Here is a 26,382-nt window from a genome sequence, read left to right on the forward strand (position 1 = left end):
CTACTTTCTATTCTCCTACTGCTATAGAGTCTGTCCATAATCCTTTCACCAACACAACCAACTAAAATAAATTCTCCTTCAGGGCATTCTGTCAGGGACTTTGTCACAGTGCTGAGAGAAGTAATGAATGTAGCCACTTCTCCAAGTCCACATGGCTCCTAGCTGATGAAGACTGGTGGGCGGCTTGGAGGGAATGGGGTAAGGGGTGGTGAACACAGTCTTACCATCTCACCACCACCACCTCACGACGAGGGTTTTGGAATAGAACTAAGGCTGAGCACTGCTGGCTTGCTGGTCTTCCTCGCCCACCTTGCTGGCTTGCTGTATTCATGCCATCTACTTTCTGTCATTGCATCTACAACATCTCTCTGAGCATACCATGACAGTTCTCCCTGCCATCCAAAACAGAGCGGGAGTAAGCCTGGAGTCGTCACCCGTCTTCCTTACTCTCTACTCATTCGAAAACCAAGCGCAGTTCATTCTAAATCTGGAATGCTTGTTGAATCCATCGCTACCATGATCTCCATTCAGGACTGCGGATTCTTTCCCAAGCCATCCATCCAATTGACCAGTCCTGGGTACCAGGGGTTCTCGAGCTGAGATAGACTGGGAAACAGCAGTTCTCACATGCATCACAACAACGCCAGGGATCCATTAACTTGCAGCCTGATGCCTTTACTCCGAGTCTCTCATTCAGAAAGTCTACGTAAGGCGTGAGAATTTGGATGTTCGGCGAGGACAAGATGGTGTTGATGCATCTGATACATGATGGGCCATGGTGTGAGAACCTCTGCTCTAGAGTTCACCCCTACATAAATCCTGTCAGCCCTTGGTTAGCAAGCTCTATTGTCTCTCCATTACTTCCCAGCCACAGTCCTATCTCCTGGCTGGGATCTCTAGGGGTTTTACCAGCCTTCCTCTTCAGCATCACACCAAGCTATTGATGAGCCTTCAAACATGATGGAGGCACACTGTACTCTTTATGGCCCTTAAATACTCTGGATTTCAGACCCTGCCCATTTTCCTCTGCTTGCAACTGATTCCCTCTTGTTGCTTGTCAAAGTCTCACTTCTCTGCCAAGGCCCAAGCTAACGATAACATCCACTGGAAGGATCCCAGTGTGTGAGAATGACCATCGTGGACTTTGGCATCAGTGAGACTGGGATTCCAGTTCACAGTCAATTTATGTGACTTGGAGGTAAACTCTCTGGTAAGCAGAAATTAACCTCAGCTTCTTTGTTGTGAAATATGAATAATAATATTTATATTGCAAGATTGTTGGTAGAGAGGAAATGATTCATAAAGAATACCCGCAGGTACTAGGTATTCAATAAACAATAGCTATGATTTTCATTAGCTCTGCTCTAAAGTCTTGCCTGGCTCCTACAGCTTAATGAGTCCCTCTCTTCTCTGCTCCCATAAATTTGGTACGTGATCCCACTTTGCATATATCTCATGCTATGGCTTCGTGTTATACACTGGGCCTCATTCCCCATGGAATCGGGGCAGTAATATGAATATTAAAGAGTGGGCTCTCCCAGCAGACTTTTGGGCATCAGGCTTCACAAGCTGTAGGCACTTTCATAGGAGGAAAATCCACAACCAAGATTAGGTCATACATCCAGGGGCAGGTAATATTGGCTGGCTAAGGATGGGAGTGCATAAGCAGGCCAGTGGGAGCCGAGCTTCAAGAATCGCATTCTACTTGGTAAGGAAAAGAGTCCAGGGACCAGGCTTAGGGACCTCTGAGACAGGCTGAGGAGCAACCGGAAGCAGAATTCCCAAAACTGGCTGGTGAATGAGAATGGCTTTGGTGACTAAGGCAGAGGCTAAGTCCCTGTATGCTGAACAGAGCTCTCTCAAAAACGCAGGTGACCTCAGACTAGAATATTCTAAGTACATAGAATATTCTGTATCCAGATGACACACTCACCTCTGTCACAGAGGTAAAGGACTGGGGCCAAAATATCCTTAGAAGAAGCCATGATGGAACTGTCCCTAACTGTCCACAGGAGACAGTTTCTTACTCAAGTCCCAGATCAGTCCTCTGCTGTCCATCTCTCTGTGTAGCTGCAAGCCATCCCTTAGAAAATTTGGGGACCTTAATTAACACATTCTCATTTCCTCTACAGACCCTGTTCTCCCCTTAACAGCTGGCACTCAGTGGGGAAGGCAGAAATAATCCCAGTGAAGTGACTCTTCTGAGACATCTCCCAGGTGCCCCTGGGGTTTGGAGAAGTTCCCAGTCTGAAACTGCTGAGATAGCTCCAAACCGAAGTGAAACGTGCCCACTTCAGGTTTTCCCAATCAACACCTTCAGTGGGAAAGAAGCAATACTGGGATCTAAAGACCCATAATTGAGACCCTGAGGCCTTCCCTTGAACCTGCAGCTGTCTTCTCTGGGCCTCAGTCTCCACTGTCCCGGGAAAGGGAGGGCCCCGCCCACTTTCTAAGAGGTCAGGAGTCAAGCTGTGTGTATTCTCTGGTGGTATGAAGATATCACGTTCAGAATTGTTCACTTTGGACTTTTCTGGCAGGTACTTACACCTGTCTGTATTTTGTTTATGGGATAAATATTTCTTCTACCTCTATTTCACCTCACCCGTAAGCTTCCAAAGCCAGAACCCCTGATCTGATCACCAAGAGCCTACTACAATGACAGATGACTGCCAAGTGCCAAGTCAGTCTGCTGACTGATCCCCAGAAAGCTTTCTTGTCTGACCCTTGGCCTGACAGCCAGTTGCTATAGACCCACCAATTCTAGCAAGTGTTCTTCCTAGAATGCCAAAGAAGGCCTTGCCCCATGACACCTGGCACCTTGTCTTGCCAACCCAATGCTGCTTTGACAGTGTTTCACGTCCCACGTCCATTACACAAGGAGGTCAGCTTGCACAGGGTGACCAACCAAGCTTTCTCTCAAGGAGCCGCCAGACAAGCCTCTAGTTGGATGACTTTCTGCTCTTACACTCGCGTTGTGCTGTGATAGACTTTGGTCTTTCCATCACTTTCCCCTTAGGGAACCTTGTATGAAACGTCTTCCCTTCCCTTTCCTGTTGGAGAACTCCCATAAAAAAAAGCAAGACCCAGTGCTTCCAAACACGAGTCAGCTGAGGCTCCATCCCCTCTGCCTTTAATGGTGTGTGCACCCCCGCATGAAGTGGGGGAAGGGGTGTGGGTTCACTGCTTGTAACAGAACCACCCATGATGCTTGATTTCCCGACAGAAGCAACTTACGGGAAGGAGGTTTACTTTGGCTTACAGTTTCAGAGACTAGAGTCCATCATGGCTGGAAAGGTCCGAGGCAGGAATGTGAGGCTGTTGCTGCTCACCTCCAGGAATCAGAAGCTAAGAAGACCACAAGCAGAGTCCACTTATCATCTTCAAAGCCCACCCCTACCCCACAAGCCAGTGTTCTATAACCTCCCAGAACAGCACCACCAGCTGGGGAATCAAGAATTCAAACACATCAGCCTCTGGGGGAGGGGCACATTTTATATTCAGACCACAATACCTCACTTTCTCGATACGAGGTTACGGGCATGTGTCAATCAAATGTCACTCTCACACAGATCCCCGAGAGCTTCCTTGCTTATGATCCTGGACCAGCTGATTTCCTTCCTCCCCATCCTAGTAGGCAGATGCAGAGGATAAGAACTCTTCACCCAAGACCTTCTCTGTCACAGTTACCCATTCTCATGTTCCCCATAGCGCAGTGGGAAGAGCCTGAGCCTGCGGATTGAAGAGGGCGTTGGTCTAAGCTCTGATCATATAACGCGTGTCTGGATGTGGGTTAATTGCAGAACTTCCCAAGTTCCTATGTCCTCATTGTGAAACAGGGTAATAATCCCTATCTCATAGCTACCTGTGATAAATGGAACAGAGAGTCTGGAACTCTTACTTGGCATTTGGAGATACCAGCCCCTCTTCCCTCATTCTTTCTTTTTTTGTTGCTTAGATATGGGCTAGGGAGAGATATGTCTGGGGCAGACATGACCCTATTCTATTCTATGACAATGTCAAGGGAAACCAGAGGGAAGAAAAGTTCTGAAAACTCATGGATGGACTTCCTCCAAAACCAGGGGACAGAGAGTGTTGCTGGGCCTCCCATCCATAGCAGGCTGTGGCCCTGGAGGCCCCACTGTGGTCTTCTGCAGAATGAAAACCCTCAGTCCTCGTGGTGGGAAAGCTGAGAAAGCCCTGTGCATGCTGGCAGCTACACAGCCATTCAGAAGAAAGCAAGAGGCCACGCAGACCTGAAGGGCTTTTATTGGCTTTTAATCAAGCACACCTAAAAGGACCCGAGGACCCCACAACAGCCTTTAGAGAACTCAGATGAGGCAGTACCATTCACCCAGGAGGACCTGGGTGATGGAGTGAAAGGGAAGGTACCTGTGACTAAGATGCAGTTCATGTCTGGGCCCTTTAACTCCCCAGTCTGAGGATAACGAACCAAGCAGAATCAGCCTGGACTGCCTTTCTTCCCAGGTGGTCATGGTTTGCAAGCAGAGTCACACTTTGCACACACAAGGAATCATTCTAGAAAAGGCTTTCTGGGCCAGCCATCAACCTTAACTCGTGCTTACAAATTGACAGGAAATGGATGCCTCCAAGTTTACTAGGTTGTAGATATAAGTGTTAAAACTCCCCTACTCTCTCCATCACTCCTGGACATCCTCAGCGTGGTCCCCTTCAGGTTCATGCCATCTTCCTGCATTCCTGGCATCTGTCTAATGAAGTGATGTGTACATGCTGTCCATCCTCTTCCCTGTTAAGTAACCCCTGGACTAAGGTCACGACGCCATTCCTCTCTGAATCCAATAAACTGACTGCCCCGTCTTCAGTCAATAGCACCCACCAGTTGTCTGAGCACAGCTTATATATCCAAACACATGAGCCCCATCAAAACTGGCTCTGGAATATAACCTATCCCTCTCTGGCTCTTCTTATGCCTGATTATGGCTGTCCGGAGCCAAGAGCATGGTACTAAATGAATCTCAGCATCCATTACATCCAGAGTGTCCTTTCTATGAAGATGATCCTTCTTGACCTCCCCAGGATGCCCTCTTTGCTGAGAGGAGTGCACTCCAAGACATCCATCAGATGCCTGAAACAGGACAGAACTCCAAGCTCTACGATGTTTTATCGTCCGCACTGAGCATCCATCACACACTATGTCTGTAACTTCTGCAGCTTGAGGTACAAGAACAAAACTAGCCTTCATTATCCGCCCCCCCCCCACAGTCACACTGGGGATTCATCCTTACCGTGGACCTTAGCAACACAGAATGCAATATTTTTTCCTTATTAAGTTGAGAATTTCCTTCCCACTCACCTATGGGAAGTATTTTATGAAAGGGCTTATCTTTGACACATCTGAATTGCCAGCATCACTACTTTTGTGCTTTGGGGACATTATTAAATAAAATAAGGAGATGACAGCAACTGGAATACCAGTATTGTCGTATTTGATAGACAGTGACTAAGGGGTGGGTAGCATATACAGTGTTGATACACTGGGCAAGAAAGATGATTCATCTTATGTTATTCATAGTTATACACAAGTTAGAATTTACGAACAATTTATTTCTGGAATTTTTCCTTTTGCACTTGCAGGTTCAGACGGGTATCTGAGACCACAGCCAGTGGACTTCAGATGAGCAGTGGCTCTTCTACTCTACTGAGCTGGCTTTGTCTTTGTGTGTCCTTCCCTGAGCCAACCCCCAAACTGGTTCATACTCTGCCAGAGCTATCGATACCCAAATTCTTCTACTGTTTTGTGACAGTTTCCTCGTCTGGACATTTGGTTACATTGGGGATCTGGTTAACAGGGTCAGTTGAACACTTAAAACATTACCTGGTGGATCTGGGGAGATGCTTAGTGGGTTAAATGTTTGCCATGCAATCCTGCCTATCTGGGAATCCAAATCAAAAGGCAGACAGCAGCAGGGTGTCTATAATCCTAGTGTACAGAGAGGAGGGAGGTGGGAACAGGACACCACCTGAAAGCTCACAGGCAAGCAAGCTTTGGGTATGCAGGGGTGAACAAGAGGGACCCTGTCTCAAACAGAGCTTCATTTTAGGTAAAGACTGACATACACACACACACACACACACATGCATATGCATGCACACAAACACACACACACACACACACACACGCATGCACACAGGTACACATGCTGGCTCACACATGAGCGCACACATAACACCAAATACCCCAAAAGATAAAGTTGAAATTAGTGAAGTGAGGGTTTCGTTCAGTGGTAGAGTGTGTACCTGAGAAGCACGAGGTTCATTCCCCATCACCGTTAGAAACATGTAATGTGTCAGCCTTTGTCATCCTATGTCGCCATTCTTACAGCTATTATTAATATATCACATGTCACACTGTACAGTAATTCTTCGCTTTCTCATCTAACTCTTTGAATAGATTCCAGACCTTTTACAGGTAATCCCTCATATTTTTAAGCAGTTCTTGACAGGAAGTAGGCATTTTGATGAATGAGTGAAGTGTGGAGTTATAATTCAAGGCCATCTCTGCCCGACTGTTGGGAGCCAACCTTCACGGGGAGGGTGATGCAAAATGGGCGCCCTCTCACCACATCATGGCTGCCCTGGAGGGAGGGGAGGTAAAGAATGAGTGGAACACTCATCTGGGGGCCCTGGATCAATTTCTCTCTGTTAAAGAATGCTGAGTACCATTCTCTGACCTATTTGCAGTTAAAATAGTCTCTGGCTTCAAGGTGCAGAGTGATCTCAGGGGACTATTTGAATTTTCTTTCAGTTCAGCAAAATGTCTCTGGCCAATCTTCCCAGTGGATTGAGGCCACGGACAGCCACCTCTTCGGGTCTCTGGCAAAGTCCCTTCCCAGGAGAGGAGATGGAACAAGGCATTTCAGCTTCATTTACACTTAATTCGTCAAAATGTCATTGGTAAGAGCTATTTGATGTCCCAGGCTTATGAGCCTTGAATCTAAGCCTTGCAAAGCTCTTTTCTCTTTGAACCTAAATGTGCCATTCTGCCCAACATGGGGCTGCATGCCAACAGGGTGTTTTGCTCTGAACCATGAAGTTAGATTGGGGGCGGGGGTGCTTCCTCTGATGAACGCGCCTACCTTTCTCCAAGCAGGGCCCGAGGATGGCTGACTGGAGCAAGACAAATCCAAATTTACAGTTCTCCACACAGCCACCGTCCCCCTGCTCAGACTTAATCCCAGCAGGGTGCTGGCCCTCCGGCCTGCTTCTGTGAGTCCCTGTTCTTTCATTCCCAATACACTACTCTCAACGCTGGTGGCATCTACATGAAAGGCATGCTGGGATGATTTTCACACACATATACAGAAAGTCCTTGAAAGCTCTTCTTCACCTAACGCACCATGTGCCCCGGAAATATCTTGTGCGAGGACGTGATAACTGGCCAGGGCTTTAAGACCATCGCCAGAGATAAAGACTGACGCATCCTGTTTCTCCATCTCACTTAGCTGCACAGGTAGCTGCTATAGTCTTTTCTTCATAAGTCTTGAGACTCAGTAGAGTCCCAAGCCCTCTGTGTGGATTTCTTTTGATATCACATCATCTCCCCTGCTGCTGAAGTTTCAACTGCACTGACCTAGCTTCATGTCCAGGGCGATGTAGAAGATAGCCCTGTACATGGACATCAAATACCCTTCATCCTGGTGGGCCAAAATGGCCACAGAACACCTTCCTGGGCCAATCCACCTTCTGCTTATCCTTGAGTTTGTTCTGTCCCAGATAAGTCCCTTGACATCCCTCCTGAAAGGTGACTTTATAGCAGCTACATTTTAGTGACTTACAAAGGGCCATTCCCTTCCCCACAGAGGGAGCTCGGCAGGGGTGATCTGGTTGGGGCCCTGGCATCCTTGTGTTCTCAACTGCCCGAGTCTGCTCTTGTTGACCTTCGCAAACATTGTAGGTGCTTGGGCTCTAGTCCTGAGACTTCCTGGGACTGCTGAGATATGTGGGGAAGAAGGACCCCTTGGTAACTAAACCTTCAGGGCTCCTCAGCTTCAGGCAGACTTAGAGACAGGGAGGTCTCATGGTTCAGACTCACATAACTCACCAGCTCAGCCCTCAGATGTATCCTACCCTTCAGCTCTGCCTTTGTGGTCTTAGTATCCAAGTCCTCTAATGGCACCTAGGGTCAGCAGCTCAAGGAGTGCTTCCACAGCTGATGTTGCAGGACATGAGTTGCAGGCAGTGTGAGCTGGGACTGATGACGGATGCTCTTCTCCCAGCTGTGTACTGCTTGCTGAGCAACAGTTTCATCTGGCCTTGAGGACTGAAGCACCTGCTGCAGTACAGAGCCACGAGTGGCTGTTGCTCTAACACTCTGTCTGACGTGTGTTTGTTCCCATTCTGCCGGGTAATCTCTACCCTTTCCTCATGCTTCCTTGGAATTACACTCTTGGAAATTAGCAGTAAGCTTTGGCCTTGGTCTTAGTTTCTGTTTTCCAGAGAGGCTCGCAAAAGACAATGCAAATATTTCCTCAATACACGTGAATGTGTGTGTGTGTGTGTGTGTGTGTGTGTGTGTGTGTGTGTGTAACTTTTCACAAAAGGCTCCTTAGAGATGGACATGGTCACAGTAAAGCAGCAAGCAGCAAGGGTAGAATAACTGACGTTAGTACACACAACTGGCAAGTAGATGCTGAAATCTTTGTTTATACCCAGATGATACCAAGGTCTGCGCTCTCCCAGATCATGAGCACTGTAGTTAGGCAACCCAACCTGTGAACTTACTACCTGCACCAATTAACTTGACTTCTCTGAGCCTCCACTTCCTCATTTGTGTAAAAGAGAAATTTGGTCTGATTTCCTCTAAGGTCTCCTCCAGTGTAGATGTTCAGTAACCCCGACAGAGTCGTGGAATACTATAGGACCAGCTTCTGTTTTGGTACTGCTTGGGGGAAATATCTGGATATAGATCTCCTATATCCTTGGGGAGCTTTGATAGAACCTGGGGATAATGATGTCTGACATCCCCCATTTCTGTGCAGGGACAGCCCCAGTGACACCCGGACACCTTGTTACACGAAAAGCTCTTTCCATCTTACCCAGACAGTCACTACTCATTCTCTAGAGGGTAGGCCAGTCATCTCCCCAGGGAAGGTAACACTCACCAGGGTCCCCATCTCTCTAAATAAGATACACTCTTTTTAGATATTCTCTCAAACTTCCATGTACTCTGCCTCCCTTGAACTTAACATAGTCCACAAATATATGCAAATGTGATTAGTCACGACTTTCTGCCTCGCTCCCTAGCTATAGGAATTACACAGTCACTGTCACACTTATGTGGTCTCCTGTATATCCAATGTCTAGAAGAGTGGAAAGTATTAAATGAGTGCCCATTGAGTTAATGGACTAGCTATACTATACCATGTCCCTGAGTTTTGATGAGATCAACACAGCACTGTTTTTGTTGGAAGACAAGCTCGGGTGAATTTTAAGATCCTTGTCTGATTGTCCAAGTCACTCAGTATGTAGATGCATGCCCTTGCATCCCAGGATCTTCTCCTTCTCTGCAGCCCATGTCACAGCTCATTAGGGGGCTAATAAGGAGATGGCTGTTCAGTGACTCCTCCATCCCTGAAGTCTTCCTGCCAGACACCAGGCAGCCTGGGAAGAACTAAAGAGCTTGGTTCAAGGTGACCAAGGACATTGATGAGGGGCAAAGAAAAGGCTTGAAATTCCAGCCTGCTGTGGGCTAACTGCGAAGCTGAGCCTTCATGAGAAAGTTGCCAAACAAGTGTTCCAAAGGGGTCTGGGACTGCAGAGAAGAACAGATTGCCTTTCTGCATTCATAAAGGGTGTGTTCACATCTCCAAGCCCCTGGTGTCCTAGTTACTTTTATATTTCTGTGAGGAGAGGCCATAAGAGGAGAGACCATGACCAAGGAAACTTATGGAGGAAAGTGTTTAATACGGGCTCATGGTCCCTGAGCGTTAGAGTTTATAACCTGCATGGCTGCAGGAAGGCAGGTATGGCACTGAAGTAGTAGGTGAGAGCTCACATCTGATCCACAAAGAAAGAGAGGGAGGGGGAGGGGAGGGGAGGGGGAGAGAGAACAAGCAGACTGGGAATAGCATGGGCTTTTGAAACCTCAAACCCCATCCCAGTGATACATCTCCTCTAATAAAGCCACACCCCCTAATCCTTTCCAAACAGTTCCACCAACTGGGGACCAAGAAATCTATGCGAGTCATTCTCATTCAACCCATCACATCCTGGGGCCTTGCTGAAGCTTTTGCTGACCTACTGGCCTTCCACCCCCAGCTTCAGTCTGCAAGCAAGACCTTACTTTTGAACAGGTTCACTCTGAACTGAGGCCCTCTGGGTGGCTCATAATTCCCTGCTTGGGGTTTGCTGTTTATCCTGCTGGGACCCTGAAGATGCTGCTGTCTGGGATGCCTGACCTGGCCTCAGCATCCTCTCTGATTAGCTCTTAAACACCTCTTCTACCGCTCTCGCTTACATAGAACTCTTTGTAGTCCCTGACAGTAACTACTGCTTCAACAATCTAAGTAGTATTTATAGCCTCAAAGACAGGGATTTAAAAATGTTATCTTATAACCTAAGTTTGGCACATAGAAAGGATTAAAGTCTTATTAGAGTCATAGAAGTCTTATCTTGGAGACGGTTGTCCTGAGAAATGAGCTGTTAGGTGATTTCTGTCATGGTGTAAACATCATAGAGTTCATAAAGACACCTATGACGTCACTGGGCCATATAATCTTATGAGACTGCCATCATATGGAACATGCAAACTAAGACAGCTGTGATGTCACCAGACAGTATAACCTCATGAGGCCATCGTCACAGAAGAAAACACCTCTCTCTATGTAGCACATGGTTATCATTCCATGAGGAAAGGGATCTGGGCTTGAATCCCAGCACTATCTAATATAGTGTAACTTAACAAGCCATTCAGCTTGAGTCCTTCAGACTGCTCATATGAGAAGTGCAGACAGCAATGGTCCAAGGAGATCGGAGATCCTACATGGAGGGCCCGTGACCATCAGTCAAGATGGAAGGCCATGGAGGCTGCTGTTGCCCTTGAAATCACAGAGAGGAAATGAGAGCTCAAGCCTCCAAAGGACCAAGACATGTACTGTCTGCATTCCGTCGTCTTTATCTGTCCTGGCCATTAAAACTCAATGTAGAAACATGGACAGTGAATTAGCAATGCTTTCATTAAGTCCTACAGCTGTTGATCTACAAGGACAACAATATCTTTTACCCAGAAGAACTTTTTGTGCCCTTGCTTTAACCTGACAGAAGACTGGCATGCTGAAGTGACCTGAAATCTAATCAAGTCACCCATTTACCCGGAAAACTGACAGCACATGCTGGTATACCTTGGCTCTTGGTCTGTAAACAGACACCAGTAATGGGGAAAAGAACATAAGAAGTAACAAGTGAAAGCTGTCATAGAGACCCACATCTCTGACACTTCAGCCCTAGTTTCCCGAGGTTGCCACATTTCTCTTTCCATCTCCCACACATCAAAGTCAGCTGATGGAAATGTCCTCTGCTCTCCCAGGGCCCATCCAAGCGTGGATAAGGGTGTGTCATTGACCAACAAAACCATCAGAGTAAACAAATAAAACACAGGGATCGTCTAAAAATAGAACCCAAAGTCCAAATCCAACTTGCTCCAGTGCTGGCCGGGGAGAACCCTGGAATAAGAATCATAGCAATCATTTTTACCATTCAGTTCACTAAAGATTTCTGGGATGGATAGGTGAAGATAAGTATGACTGACCAAGTATGTGAGGCAGAGAGCAGATACCACGCCCCCAGCACCCTCCTACCCCACCTCCCAGTACAGACCACTGGACTCCTTACCCGAGCGATCAGCTCCCCAACCATGCCTGTCCAGGTGCCGTTGGCCTCAGGTACGCCGTAAACACCATCCCCAACAAGGCGGATCTTGTAGTTGAACCGTAGGATCTCAGCCAACTCCTTGAGCATGTCCACACAGAATCCCTCATATCGGTCATTGCCTTCCATCTCCTGGTGGTTCCCCTTCAGCATTAAGTATGGGTTTTCCTGCAGCAAAACTGGGCAGCTGTCAGTCTCATCTTAGCCCTGGCATTGCAGCCATGTGGGATGGGGAGGGCTGAGCACAGGAGGTCAGGGACTTGAGGGGATAGGAGAAGGGATGGAGCTTGAGTAACAGGCAGCCTTAGAAGTGGTGATTAGCTGCCCTCTTCTACCCATTCTACCCACTCCCCAAAGTACTCCTTCAGGAGCATTCTCTTCTTAGGAACGCACATGAGTCCCACTGCATAGAGCCAAGGTGAAACCCCTTTATGCTATTATAAGTTATCATCTGGCCTTTCCCACCATCCCAGGCCCCTGGGCCCACTTCTTCTTTTATGCACAGACCTATTGCTAAGGATGCAAAGATACTTCCAAGATGGCAGGCTAAGTAAAAATACAGACAAGGCAAATGGATAAAGAAAATATAGGCACATGGGCATATTACTTAGCCAGAAAGCCAGAATGAATTCATATCATCTGCACACACACACACACACACACACACACACACACACACACACACACACACACAAAGCTAGAAATTGAGGTTATCATGTTAAGAAATAACTCCAACTCAGAAAGAAATATTCAAGTACATATTGTTTTAAAAGAAAAGCCAAGTCAGGCATGGTGGTGCACACCTTTAATCCTGGCACTCGGGAGGCAGAGGCAGGCGGATTTCTGAGTTCGAGGCCAGCCTGGTCTACAAAGTGAGTTCCAGGACAGCCAGGGCTATACAGAGAAACCCTGTCTCGAAAAAGAAAGAGAGAGAGAGAGAGAGAGAGAGAGAGAGAGAGAGAGAAAGAAAGAAAGAAAGAAAGAAAGAAAGAGAGGAAGGAAGGAAGAAAGAAAGAAAGAAAGGAAGGAAGAAAGAAAGAAAGAAAGAAAGAAAGAAAAGAAAAGAAAAGCCAGGCTTCCTATGTATGCCTTTAATCCCAGAACTCAAGAGGCAGATGCAGGCAGATCTCTGTAAGGTCAGAGTCCACCTGGTCTACATGGTAAAATCCTGTATAAAAGTTTTAAAAGACCATGCACATAAATGAAGAGATGTACTGCAAGGCAGAGAGCGCTTGTGGGAAGCAGGCAGGTCACTCTGGTAGATGTCTGGAGAAAGTGCCACAGAGAAGGGACATCCACACAGGCTCTCGGCAGAGAGATGTGGAAACACTGGTGGGGGTTGGGGCCAGGGAAGGACATGCTTAGATACAATTCCATGTAAGAAGGGGTGGCCCATGAAGGGTCTCCAGTGTAAGTGGCCTATGGTTATGCCAAAAGGGTTAGGTGGAGAAACCGAGAATGATGAAAAAGGCTAAGCATGGGCCCAGGTGTGGGATGAGGCCATTGCACATTAGATGAGACAGAATGGAGGAACATCTTGGGTTTTGAAGACATAAAACTGTGATTTAAAAAAGTACTAAGTGCTGACAAGGAGCACGCTCTGTTGTGATATATGACAGAGTCCTGAGCACATGTGGCTCGGGCCAGACTGGAGAAAGCTACAAGAATATAAATTCATAGGAGGTCCACTCCATGCCTGGTTGTGCATCAGGAGCAGGAAACAGGGGTCTTAAGATCCTTGACATCTGTATCAATGACCAGTAATGGAGTCACATTGACCTTGGATGGCTGGGCAGGAAAGAAGATTGGGGGCATACTGTGCTTGGAATGAAGGTAGCTTATATGGGGTCTGGAGGAGGGGGGAGACCAATGGAGGTTAAACATGTGGGTAAGGGTAAGACAGGGCAGTGGTTTGGAAGCAGGGAGAATGTCGGACATCATGGGAAAGAACTAATGCAGGACAGGGTAAGAGTGATGGAGAACCACACCTTCAAGGGAACTAATATTAGAAAGGATGAGGCTGACACTGAGGAATGAAGGGGTTTGAAAGTCCAGGGGCAGAAGACAGAAGAAGGACAATATGCCCATTCCCACTCAGAAAAGAGCACAGCTGTGTGCTGCTGCTGAGTCTTGGTTATAAGGCCTTTCCAAGTAGGCATGGAAGGTGTGCGGGACTATAAGAATCCAGGTGTAAATGAATAAAGGTGTGTACAACCAACTGGAGAAGGTGGGAGGTGGATATATCAAATAGCCTCACAAGGATCCTCTCTACGTCAAAGTCATACCTCTTTGTGCCCAAGAATGTGCCATCTGTGATGCCCTGTTGTATGGTAATATCTTTAAGCAGCGTGATGATGGCTCCTTTTAAGAGGTGAGGGAATAGGGGTCATGTGATGACAGGTGACAAGGAATTCCTGCAAATCAGGGAGGTTGGAGAAGGTAGAACACAGGGGGTGGGGGTTACCTGTGCCCCCAAATTCCAGGAAGCACTGGGTGGAAACAAAGCTGGGAAGAGGCCTTGGGCATGGTGCACATGCAGGTGCAGAGAAGAGGTAAGCTGGGTACCAGCCTGAGTCATGCAGGGAGTATGTGGGAATAAAGGCTCAGTGTATGTGCTGAGTGTGGGTCTGCAGAGCTACACAGGAGCCAGACGTGACTAGTAGAGAAAGATGCACACAGCAATTATGGAGGCCCCACCACAGAAACAGCTGAGCATCCCAGCAGAGGGATATGTGCAATGCTGATTATCTGTTCTGTTCAAGCCACAGGGGGCTTCTACACAGAGTGATGGAGGGCCAGACAGACGAGAGATATGGGGTGGGGGGGAGCAGTTTGAGCATATGTGAATATGCAATGCTGTGTGTCCCATCAGGATCAGGTTTATGTCAGGGCTGTGGGCTCGACTTGTGATGGAGTCCGTGGTCATGACAATGAGATGAGTTAGTCTCCTCGCCTACCACACAGGCTGTCCTCAGCTCAAGGACCTCTCCACCACACATTCATCTCCATCCCGTCCCAGCTAAACTGACTCATGCGGACCTTGGAGTCACACCGTTTCTGACACCATTGCATTTGTTAGAATGGCCCCTAGGCTCAGGCCAAGGTGTCTGTGAAATTCATTCAATGTCTTCCTCTTCACACCTCAAGGCTGGGTGTGTCCCAGGTGTGGCATGAGCGGGGTCATTGTCACCCCCTGATACCTGCTGATTATGAGTGAGAAGGGTCTCTGCCTTGTGGACAGCACAAGCTGTGGGGTTCTACTCTAGTATGAGATTTTTATTTTTATTTTTTAGTTAATCTAATAAATATCATGAAATTGTCCTTTCACTTACTCTACTCTCAAGTTCACAGGGCTGAACTTGGAGGGAAGAGAAGTACTGGACAGCCAAAGCACCAGCCGGCCCGGGGCTCACTGAAAGTGACACTTCAGCTATGTGTTCATTACTGGACCCAGCACAGAAAATAGGTTCTGGAAATGGAAGCTGTGGCTGACCCCATGTGTCCCTGGCTATGTAAGATGATATGGCTATGTCCTGAATTATGGAATGATCACTCGGGTTCACCATTTGCTGAATCACACAGGGCCTGATTAGCACCTTTGTTCCTAGTAAAAGTTGCTGGTTTGGACAGGTCACCTCACCCACATCTGCACAGGAAACAGGTTTCCTTTGAACTAACTTCACACAGATCATGCCAGCACCAACTTCTCAAGGACTTCTATGTTAATCTGAACATATAAACATGGGCATGTGCGTGCGTGTGCATGTACACGCGCGCGTGCATGCACACACACACACACACACACACAGACATACAAAGTCACTCTCACATACACACACACACACACACACACACACACACACACATAGACACACAGACACAAATACACACACACACACACACACACACACACACACACACACCAGCAACTTCCCTATCTAAGAAGACGACCTCTGGCTTCAACATAGCAGAAACCTCTAGCATAGTCAGATTCCAGATGTGAGCAGGCAAGAAGCACATCCTACAGGTTCCTTGCCTCCTGCCCCAAATTTGTGTGGTCAGAGGGGTGTGGAAAAAGCCAGGGGCAGAAAAGGCAGGAGTCACACAGGGAGACTCCAGAGTAACGATGACCTCTGAGCTGGGGAAAGGCTTCCTGAGGGGCGGGAACAGCATCCCCTCATGGAGGTGTGGGGACCTGAGGAACCCTGGGCCCCGAGGCTGCACGGAGTGATGCATGATATGGTGGTTATGTGTGCATGATGTAGTTAGAACCCAAACTAAGGAAGGAAATGACTGGACAGTTATGAGTGTCATGGGGAGATAGACTTAGCAAGTGGAAGGGGAGCCTGGGAGGACTCCACTGGTGACAAAGATGCACAGGAGCAGGCTGAACTCTGGACTAGACTGTGAGACTGAGAGAAGGAGAGAGACTCAAGGAGTTCCACAGATAGAAAAGATGATGAAGGGAGGGCCTAGCAGTCACGCACTGTCCTAACTTCCCTCCAAAAACCACAGCTTAGTTAGGCTGCTCCCAGTTCTCAGCTGGATGAGCAGGGGACGAGCTGGGCGCTAGAGAGGCTCAGACCTGGGACCTGCCTTTCCTTCCTTCTCTCCAGCTGTTTCCTGGCAGTGGGATGGGGGAAGTAAGTAGCTCCTCCCCTGGGTCTTGCCTCCACTTGGATGCCGCCCCTTTAAGGAGGCTCCTCTGACCACCCGGAAATTGATGCTGCCTGTCCTTGCACCCAGGCTACCTTCTAACGCACAGTTTGACAACAGGTTAAGCATCTGTAACTCAAATGCCAAACTTGAGCTACTTCAAAATCTAAAACATTTGGAGCTAACAGGACGCTACCAGGTGTTTCAGAGTCTAGGATTTCTCATTAGGGATGTTCAACGAGCAATATCTATGAAAATATACCCAAACCTTCCAGTAAGGGTGACTCAATATTTGTTGACATTTTGGATTTTTGTCTTTGGTTCCTTGATGTTTCCTGAGTACCTTGAAGAGTGCCAAGCATATAGAAGTGCCAATAAATATCCCTTGGATGAACAAACGGAAACATTCAGTGTCTTATCTCCCAATGAAGGGAAGGATGGATGGCGGACTGGACAGGATCCTACGAGCTGAGGACTCTTGATTCTGGATTACGCGTTCCCCTTCCCAACCCATGACCATTCTCAGGAAAGCCCGTGTTTCTCAGCATTATCTAAGCACCTAACCACACTCTCCTTTGCTCTCCTTTTCCTCTGCAACTGCTTCCTGTCTTTCGGAGTTCATCACAAATGATGCTTTCTCAGGCTTTGCTGCCTTCCCCCAGGGCTCTTTCCTCCACATCTCGGGGCTCTGGCTTCCCACCCCTTTCTGTTTTTTTTTTTTTTTTTTTTTTGTCCACTCTGTTTATGATAGATCAGTCATCTCAGCCCAGCCTTCCTGGGCCTCAGGAGTTCCTGAAAGTCATAATGGGGGACTACAGGCTTCTTTTATTTTCCAAAAAAAAAAAAAAAGCCAAGAGAAATAGACATATTTGAAGGCCTTACACATATTACCTAGTAGGGGTTAGATTGTGCAGATGGCCTATGCATTGCCTTGCTCGGGGCTGAAAGAATATCAATGTGATGTTGTTAGTTATCTTTCCCTGGTGAGATGCTGTGTGGGGTGGGGAAATACCCTCTTGATTAGTTAATATCAGAGTGGGGAAGAACAAAGCAATTATTGCTTAACATGTAGTTGGCTTAATTGACAGATCTTTTGAAACATGAAGTCTTCAGGGCCAGTGGTGATGGTAAGACCTTGGCTGTGAATAGTTGACTTAGCCCATCTGCTCAATGATAACCTCTTTGAAGATACAGGCCAATACATACTCATCTCTGGTATTTATGAGTAAGCAGAGTGCCAGGCACACAACAGGGGACAGAGTTGGGAGGTAGACTTGGTAATTACTGAATAGAAATGAATCAAGTGGAAAGGCAGATGGTCGGTCAACTTATGGGTTCATTGAGAACTCTCTTGTCACTGTCTGGAAGTAAAGGAAAGGCCATGGAGGTCCACAGACATCTAGGTGTCAACTTAAGGGTGGGTGGGGGGATGGTTTTGGATATAGCAGCTACCAAGCAAAGTGGGCTGCTGGTGAAGACGGAATCATCTCAGAGTACTGGATCCAGCTGGTCTCACCTATGTAGAAAGGTCCCATTTCTAGGGATTCTAAGCAGCTCTCCTAGCCACCCAGATCCCTGGGGAGAGGCATTCACACACCGTGGTCTCTCTCCCTCTGCCCCAGCTGCTCAGCAGCTCATCAGATATCATTTCCATACGAAACAGCAACTGGAGTGCAATTACACTGTCATAAATTGGCCTCTGCGCTGTGATTAGCATTCCCATCTTCTGTTCCCTGGGAAGCCCACAAGCAAGAGCTTGGGGAGGAGGCACCCTCGGGAGCTGCAGCTGGAGGCCCGAGAAACCCCGCTTACCAGGATGGTGGTGACGACCAGGGTGGTGTTGAAGAGACTGTCAGAGATGTTGGAGGCGTAGAGGCGGCTGTCCATGCTGAGGCCCTCTGCCACATGCCACTGGCCAATCTGAGGAGACCAAGGGGGGAGAGGATGGGAAGGCTTGAGGAAGGGACGGCTCCGGCTGCAGGTTGCTGGACTTGAGAGCAGCAGAGGACAGTGGTCTACTGTGGGTAGATGGCAAGAGGGAAGGATGGGGAGAGATATAGAGGAGCAATAGGCTAGACCAGAACTGGGGGACACCGTACAAGATTGAGTGTCTTGAGGGAAAGGGGATGTCCAAGTGAAGACAGAAAAGATCAAAGACTTGGAAGAGATGAGAGAAATAGAGAAATTAGGAGTATAGCATGGTTGTAGAGAAGTTCTGATAGCAGAAGGGAGTGGGGCAGAGGGACAGGGAAATGTGTTCTTTTTCAAGCCTCCTTTGGTCTACCCTGGATAAACCCAATTATCTAGGTAAGAATAAGAATGGCAGCATGTATCCTTGTACATTTAAAAATTGCTTGAGGTAAAAATATTGGTGGCTCATGTCTGCACTTGCAAGGTCAAGGCAGAAGGATTGCTTTCCGTTAACCTGGGCTACCTGGTAAGTTCAAGGATAGCCTGGGCTACATGGTGAGACTCTATCTTAACAAATAAACAAAAGCGTGATCGAGAGGATAGATATAAGATGAACAGAAACTGGTATGTAGTGGACCTTTTTGCTTGCCCGGGTTGGGAATGCAGCTCAGTGATGATGCCCCAGGTTCAATTCTTGGTACCGGAAAGCCTACATGAAATTATGTTGCTACAGGAGCAGGAAGCTAAATGATTATTGTACATTTAAGCATATGGCTGAGTGAATGAGTCAGAAGAAGGCAGTGTCAAGTCCTAGTCTCCTTCATCCTCTGCCTCCCTGTGAGGTTCCCCCAGAGCTTTGGCTCTTCCAGCTAGAAATAAAAATGGAAATGTTCGCCTCCCTTCTCAGAACCCAGATATCATGTATGGACCGGTTTGATGCCATAGTTCCCATTCCAGCGAGGAACATAAAACCCACTGTGTAACCTCAGTGATATTTCTGCGCTCCTAGGCATGCTTCCTTCTGTGCCAAATGAGAATAATAACAGAAGCTTCTGGTGGGCATCATGAGGATGGATTTAACCTGGCACTCCATAAATGTTATTTTTCCATCCATTTATTTACTGTGTTTTTAAATTGTCCTCTATTTGTCTTATTTTTATCTTATTGTGGTTAAAGGAACATTTACACAGAGGGCTGGGGAGAGAGCTCTATTGCAGATGTGCTTGCTGCACAAGTGTGAAGCTCTGTGTCCAAATCCCCAGCACCCATGTAAAACAGCCAGGCACAACAGTGTTGCGCCTTTAATCATAGCCCTAGGAAGACTGTGGTGGGAGGAACTTGGAGGCTCACTGGCCAGCCAGTCAAGACAAATTGGCAAGTTCCAGATTCAGTGAGAGTCCCTGTATCAAAAACTCATGTGAAAAGAGCTAGAAAAAGCATCTTTAGTAGACATCTGGCCTCCATGTGTGCACACCCCCACACATACAGATATGCACACGCACACACAGAAGCATACACATGCATACATTACATGCATACATGCACAAATAAGATATACCCTTTTAATCATGTTTGGTTGACTTCCAGCTTGTGGCAATACCCCTGCCTTGACTTTGCAAGTGCTTACATGAACCATCATGCACTCTTAACCAATTTTTGAGTATATATTTATATTACTGCAGACTATTCCATCACCCTGACAATCTCTAGAGGGTCTGATGGAAGAGAACACTGTTTTTACTAGACCTTATATTACATAAATATATTATAAATAAACAATACAGAATACAAGGACATAAAAGTCTATGAATAATGCAGACATATACAATACACATATTTTTGATCCCATATAATTCTGATGGCTAGACTCCAGACAAGTCACTTCTGTTGCTGAGTAGTTAGTTGGGCTTTGCATCCATGAAAGATAGCTGATGGCTGCCTGCATACCCAGAGATGCGCGTGGCCCTCTCTCCTAGGCACCAGCAGCAGCTTCCCTGGGAAATTCCCATAAGCTCTGCAGTTGCTCCTGTTGCTCCCCCCCTGGAGGTAAGCTCTGAGTTTGCCTTCAGATGCTCGAACAACACTGAAGGCTTAGCTCTCCATTGCTTTCATCCTTACTCCATGGAACAAGAGAACTAGGAGTCACAGTAAGGAGAAGCCAGCAACCTGCCTTTATGCAAAGAGATGGTCCACCCCAGGACCACCTTGGAGTGCCAGATTGGATCTCTGATGGCCTTCTAGGACCATACATGAACCCATGGGTCATGACAGTGAGCCTTACTTGTGGCAAAGGGTAAATAAGCAAAAGTTCTTCTCCATACCCCTGGAAGGATGTCACCATAAACGAGGGACAGCTCTCTCCACCTCTGCAGTGGTTCTAAAGACCCCATGTGCTTTGTTTTCTATACAATAAGAGATCTCACCCAGCTTCTCTGAGAACCCACAGCCCATCAGCCAAGAGAAGCCTGAATCCTAAACCCCGTGCTTCTAAACCCCAGATGAATCTTCCCCTGGAAGCCACAGAGCTCTGCATTCTGAGACTTTTAGCTGCGTATTTACTTCCTGGTGGATCTCCCCACATCAGCATCCTGCATGCTCAGAGCCCAGAACCTTGCTCCTGGCGGTGGAAGCAGAGGAAGCCACTGTCGCCTATCAGTACTTTATTCTTGCTGGCTGAGCATGGGCATAAAACAGATGAGCTCCCTTGGGGCTTCTGAAGCTCCCACTGCCTCCCAAAGGGACATGTCAGGTGACATCATTGTCTGACTCCTGGCCCCTCTTCTCTCTACAGGGACAAGGGTAAGAAGATGATGATCACGTTGTGAGATTTTCAAACGGGGGGGGGGCGGTAATAATTACAGAACACCTGTTGTGTTATGTACACCATTCTGTCACCTCTTTGAAGTCCTCCATCATAGTTTGGAGGTGTCATGGTATTTCTGTCTAATGAAGAGAAGTTCTCAGGTGGGCTTAATGGCTCCTCTTCTAAGGCCACAGATGGTAGCTGTGGCACAGGTTTGAATTTAGAGCCTAAGTCTCTGATCTTTCCCAACTCTGTAGACATCTTTTAGTGAGGACACTAGTGTGTTTCCTTTAATCTGAGCAAATCAGATTAAACAGGGAGTGGCCTCAGGGGCTCCTCGGCCACCCAGTACAAACCTTAAAAGCATAACTTTCTTCTCCCTGGTCTCAACACTCCATAAATCCAGTAGGAATCTCTCTCCTCCAAGGGGCTGTTTTCCTGTCTTTGAAACATGTATAATTGGTTCTCAGTGGTCTGCTAGGCTGGAACGAACTTTACCTGGGCAATGGGAACGTAAAACCAAGTAGGCTAGGTGCCAACATTCTGATGTTTGAGACAAGACTGAGCTTCTTAGCAACCTGTTGTCACCCTGGACTTCCACTTCACACCAGCGAGGCCACCTGCTCAAAGCAGCCCCAGCCCCTTTGCCATGCTCAAGCAACGAATCAGGTCCCTACAACAGCTGTGGGGGAAAAAGATTTTTCCATAGCCAGATATGACAGCCTCAGCAATGGACCCTCCAAGACTTCACCCCTGGGGACCTGGCAAATAGACTAATTAGCCCTGAGCTCCAGTCAAGAAAGGAGTCTCCCACCCACTCCCATGTTAGCCTCCAGAAATTAATAGACCCAGCAGCTCCAACAAAGTGGCGTGGCAGCTATTAACTGGAGCAATCTAATTGCAGAAAGACAGTGGGAAGGGGAAAGCTGGTAGAGCCAGGTGCCCTGGGATACAGGCTAATTGCCCCACCTACTGGGCACCACGCATGCCACACATGTGCAAGGGTGAGCAGATGTCACTCTCCCAACACAAGATTTGTACCTCTAACTGCAGCCAAATCGCTTTGCTCCACCCCCATGGCACCCCCCTCCCCCCAGTCTTTCAGCAGACCTGTCTGGTTTGCCCCCACACACAGAGGCTTCAGTTCACTTCAGATTACACCTCTGCCTCTTGTTTGCTTGCTCTGCTTTTCCATAGTTTCAGAGGCCCTGGAGGCTACAGTGAAGGGAGGGGGGGAAGGCACAAATCTGGGTAGGGCCACAGCTAGCCCCTATGTTAAGGCATCTTAACTCAAGGAAGACCTCTGTCACCTGTGCTGATGTGGTCCAGCCTGTGTGCACAGCTGAGCACGTGGAGATAATGCTGGATTTCAGTCCCATCTGGTCCTTGAGCATATAGCTTCATCTGCACCCTCCAGTAGGAGGCCCCCTTGTCGGAGGACTTCTTTTTTACCCTGGCTTCTCTGCTTATGAATGGTGTGACCTTGTGTAGGTTACTAATGCCTCAGAGTCTCTTTTCCCATCTGTAAGATGGGGATTAAAATAGCACTTGCTGCCTCAAAGGGATTTTAAGATTAGTTCAAGTACTGTGTTAGTCAGCATCCATTAGAGTGCCATTGTTGAGGCCAAAAGACACAGTCTCTTCTGTGTTTTCAAAGTGCTCCACACTTCGATTTTAGCTTATTAGACGGATTAAGCACGTGCTAAAGACTTCCGTTTTCAGACCAGCAGCGCCACCACAAGAAAGTGAGGAAATCGAGGGATAGGACCAACAATCTAGGCTTTAAGCAGCCCTGAAAGCTGTTCTGACTCTTGGCTGGATTGTTGCAGAGCACAAAGAACAATTGAGTGATGAACAGGACCCTGGGACTAACTAAGGGCACCGAGACTCAAAGCCTTAGGATGGGGGCACACCCATGACATTGAGGAGGCATTTCAAAACTGGCACTCCTGGTATAAGAGGTCCCAGTTCCTAGATTTTACCAACTTCTGTGGTGTAAACATTTCCAGTCAATATTCACACACACGTTCCACAAAGCGCCCAGAGCCAGGAAGGCATGCACAACGGACTCTCCGCAGCTGACGCAGGCTGGTTTCTCCACGTAGCAGACACTGACTCTGCCTACAGGCTCCATGCTGTACACTCAGGTACAGAGTCATCTCATCTCACTCTATCAGAAAAGAGATTCGAGTCCTGCTAAGTCAGTGTATCCAATTCACGGGATAGATAAGTGAAAAAATTATGAACTAAATAAGACCTACTGAATGCTTGATTGTGATCACAGCTGTGCAAACAAATGTAGATACATCCCAGTTCTCAGGTTGCTGAGGTGAGAGTTGTTGAGAGTTGGAGGCTACCCTGGAGTACGTAGTAAACTCAAGGCCAGCATGGACTATTTATTGAGACCTCCATCTCAAATTCAAAAACAAACAAACAAACAAACAAACAAAGTGTGGTCTTTCTAAATCCTGACTCAAAGCCTATTGAAAGAAACATCTTTTTGATGGAGATGCTTGGCCAAACATGAAAACTTAGGCAAATATAACTAACATGGGATGGAATTACATATGTATAGAAAGTATCATTTAACCCAGATCCCCTAGAGATAAAGATCAATATAAATTAATAATTTTCTTCTTCCTTTAGGCACCAAATTTTGCAGGTCTTAATCATGTATTCAAAAATACTTATTTCATTCTTAAGGGTACCTAAACTAAATATTTTTTAAAGATATTTATTTATTTATTTATTTAATGTATATGACTACACTGTAGCTGTCTTCAGATACACCAGAAGAGGGCATCAGATTTCATTATAGATGGTTGTGAGCCACCATGTGGTTGCTGGGAATTGAACTCAGGACCTCTGAAAGAGTAGTCAGTGCTCTTAACCACTGAGCCATCTCACCAGCCCAACTAAATGGGTTTTACCTTAAAGTGTGGCACAGGCATTAGGAAGCTGGATTAGACATCATGATGTGGATCTGTCCTGCCCTAGGATTCCTGCAGTGTGCTGGCTGCTTACAATTCCTCACCATGGTAAAGGGATCTATTTAAAGCTCCAGGTGTGTGTTTCTTTCCGCATGGCGGGCAGGCTGTTGTTTCTTGCTTCTAGCAGGATGACTGATTCTGAGGCCCTGTCCTCCCAGAGTTGACAGGACTTAACACCTCTGGAAGGAGCAGTGGACTGGTGGAAGGAAAGATTAGACCAGGGGCATGCAAGGCAATGAGGGTTCTAGAGGGTGGGCTCTGTGGCTTAGATAGAAGCTCTCCACAGTCCTTTGAGAAGCCATGACTGTCTTCGAATGCACACCAGGCACTGGGATTTGATCTGCCATGTGACTCTCAGTCAACATAAGTAAGTTGGTCACTACAAAAAGTGCTTGTCCAGGGCCTGACCACAGGCATTTGCTGCTGCTCCTTGCCTTGCTCTGCCCTCATCCCAAGGGCCCGCCCAGTGCCTCACCTCTCAGAAATTAATGAATGTTACTTGGAGTCGGGAGACCTAACTATGCTGGGGTCTAATGCTGGGACCACAGGGCCCTGTGGGCCTCCATGCTCTTGCTGAAGCTTCTGAGATATGGAAGACATTGTGAGCCTCTCTGTTCTGGTCTTTACAGAGCAGCAGCCAGCAATGCCCCCAGAATCTTCCCTTTAGTCACAGCAGCCTCTGCTTAAAACCCTACAGATCTTTTCCATTTTGATTCAGACACAGAGACAAGAAGCCATACTGCAGCATGTTGGACCTACAAGACCCTCCATGCCTGCTCACTGTCATGTCCTTCTATCACCACTCCCTGTATGTGACATTCCTGGCCCAGAGTTCTCCCAGCCACATGACCTCCTGCCTCCAACTCTCATTCAGCTAGTTCAGGGACAGGGGATGGGAAATCTTGGCTTGTAAGCTTAATTCAACCATTGGTTTTTTTTTTTTTTTTTTTTTTTTTTGCAAATAAAGTTTTATTGGCATACAGCTTGGCCTATTCACTTCTGCACATCTGGTTAGTGCTTTCATTCACAAGGGCAGAGTTGCAAAGTAATGTTCCTGCAAAGACCAAGCACCCACCCTCTAGACGTCATAGAAAATGCTTGCATACCCTCATCCACTTCTCAACTGTTTCCTTTAAGCCTCTGTTTGAAGAACACTTCTTCCAGAAAGCCTGTCTTCTCTTCCCTTAACCTTTTGAACATCTGTCCACTGGACACTGATGACTGCCTGTCTGTCTTACTACGGCATAAGCCTTATAGGAACAAGGCAAGTGGCTTGGTTAGCCCGCCCTCTTATCCCCAGGGCTTGGCTCATTGCCTCATGTCTCATAGATGCTCAATTAAATATAACTGAACAAATGCACCAGAAACTTTATCTCATTTAATCCCCAGCAAATCTACAAGGGGCAGACCATTTTATATTCATTTTAAAGATTTTTAAAGCCCTGCATGCCAGCAAAGTTAGGTAATTAAAGTCTCCATGGTCACAGTCCGATAAACACCACATTGGAGATTCAAACAGACTTTCTCGATCACCAGAGCCCATGCTCCTAACCACTGCATTATCTGGTTAGAAGGGGTCAAGACTGTAACCATGGGAACTGGCTTAGTGCAGTGCTTGGCATTGGCAGAACCTGCATAAACTTCACCAAGGCCCTCCCCATCTCTGCCCAATACTTTCCTTCTCAACTGTCAAATAGGTGCCCTCAGGACCTTTTCTGGAGGGTTAGGGACTTGGAAAACCATCAGCTTGATGGCTTGCATTCCCTGCTGCTGCTGCCAGGAGCCCTGGAGCTCACAGCCCACTCCTTCCTGCCTGAAGGTGCTCAGGGTGTCTTTTGACCACTTTGTTCTTTTTTAAGTAGGTAAAAAAAAAAGGATCAGTTTTTAGACACCAAGGGACTTGCTCACATCGTTGCCCCCATCCGCGGAGGTGCGCACAGCACCAGAACATTTAATAGTTTGTGCACATTTAGACAGCTTCTCTTTGTACTCTGCACCACTGGGACCCAGCTTCTTCTACGGGGGCTGATGAAACCCTAAGCCCCGCTCCGGAGTAAGAGGCTTCAAATACTTATTGATCTTTGCTTGCTGGGCCCCGGCCCATGTGGTTTCCTTTCA

The 26,382-nt window shown here is 47.2% G+C and overlaps 1 protein-coding gene across 14 annotated transcripts in view; it reads right to left on the reverse strand.

Moving 5' to 3' along the window:
• The window catches only part of Grik4 (glutamate receptor, ionotropic, kainate 4), a 426,819-nt gene that overhangs the window by 61,300 nt on the left and 339,137 nt on the right, over positions 1-26,382 (reverse strand). For 13 of the 14 annotated variants that reach the window (XM_017313104.2, XM_030244013.1, XM_030244014.1 and 10 more), the window contains 2 exons: positions 18,373-18,480; positions 11,869-12,072 (listed from right to left, as the gene is read on the reverse strand). In XM_017313104.2, coding sequence (XP_017168593.1) covers positions 11,869-12,072; positions 18,373-18,447 — 279 coding nt within the window. In that variant the 5' untranslated portion in view covers positions 18,448-18,480. Of the gene's footprint in view, positions 1-11,868; positions 12,084-18,372; positions 18,481-26,382 lie in introns of all 14 variants that reach the window. The other variant, XM_030244016.1, reaches the window with a different exon arrangement.

This window comes from Mus musculus, chromosome 9, assembly GCF_000001635.26.
Source record: "Mus musculus strain C57BL/6J chromosome 9, GRCm38.p6 C57BL/6J".
Taxonomy (NCBI): domain Eukaryota; kingdom Metazoa; phylum Chordata; class Mammalia; order Rodentia; family Muridae; genus Mus; species Mus musculus.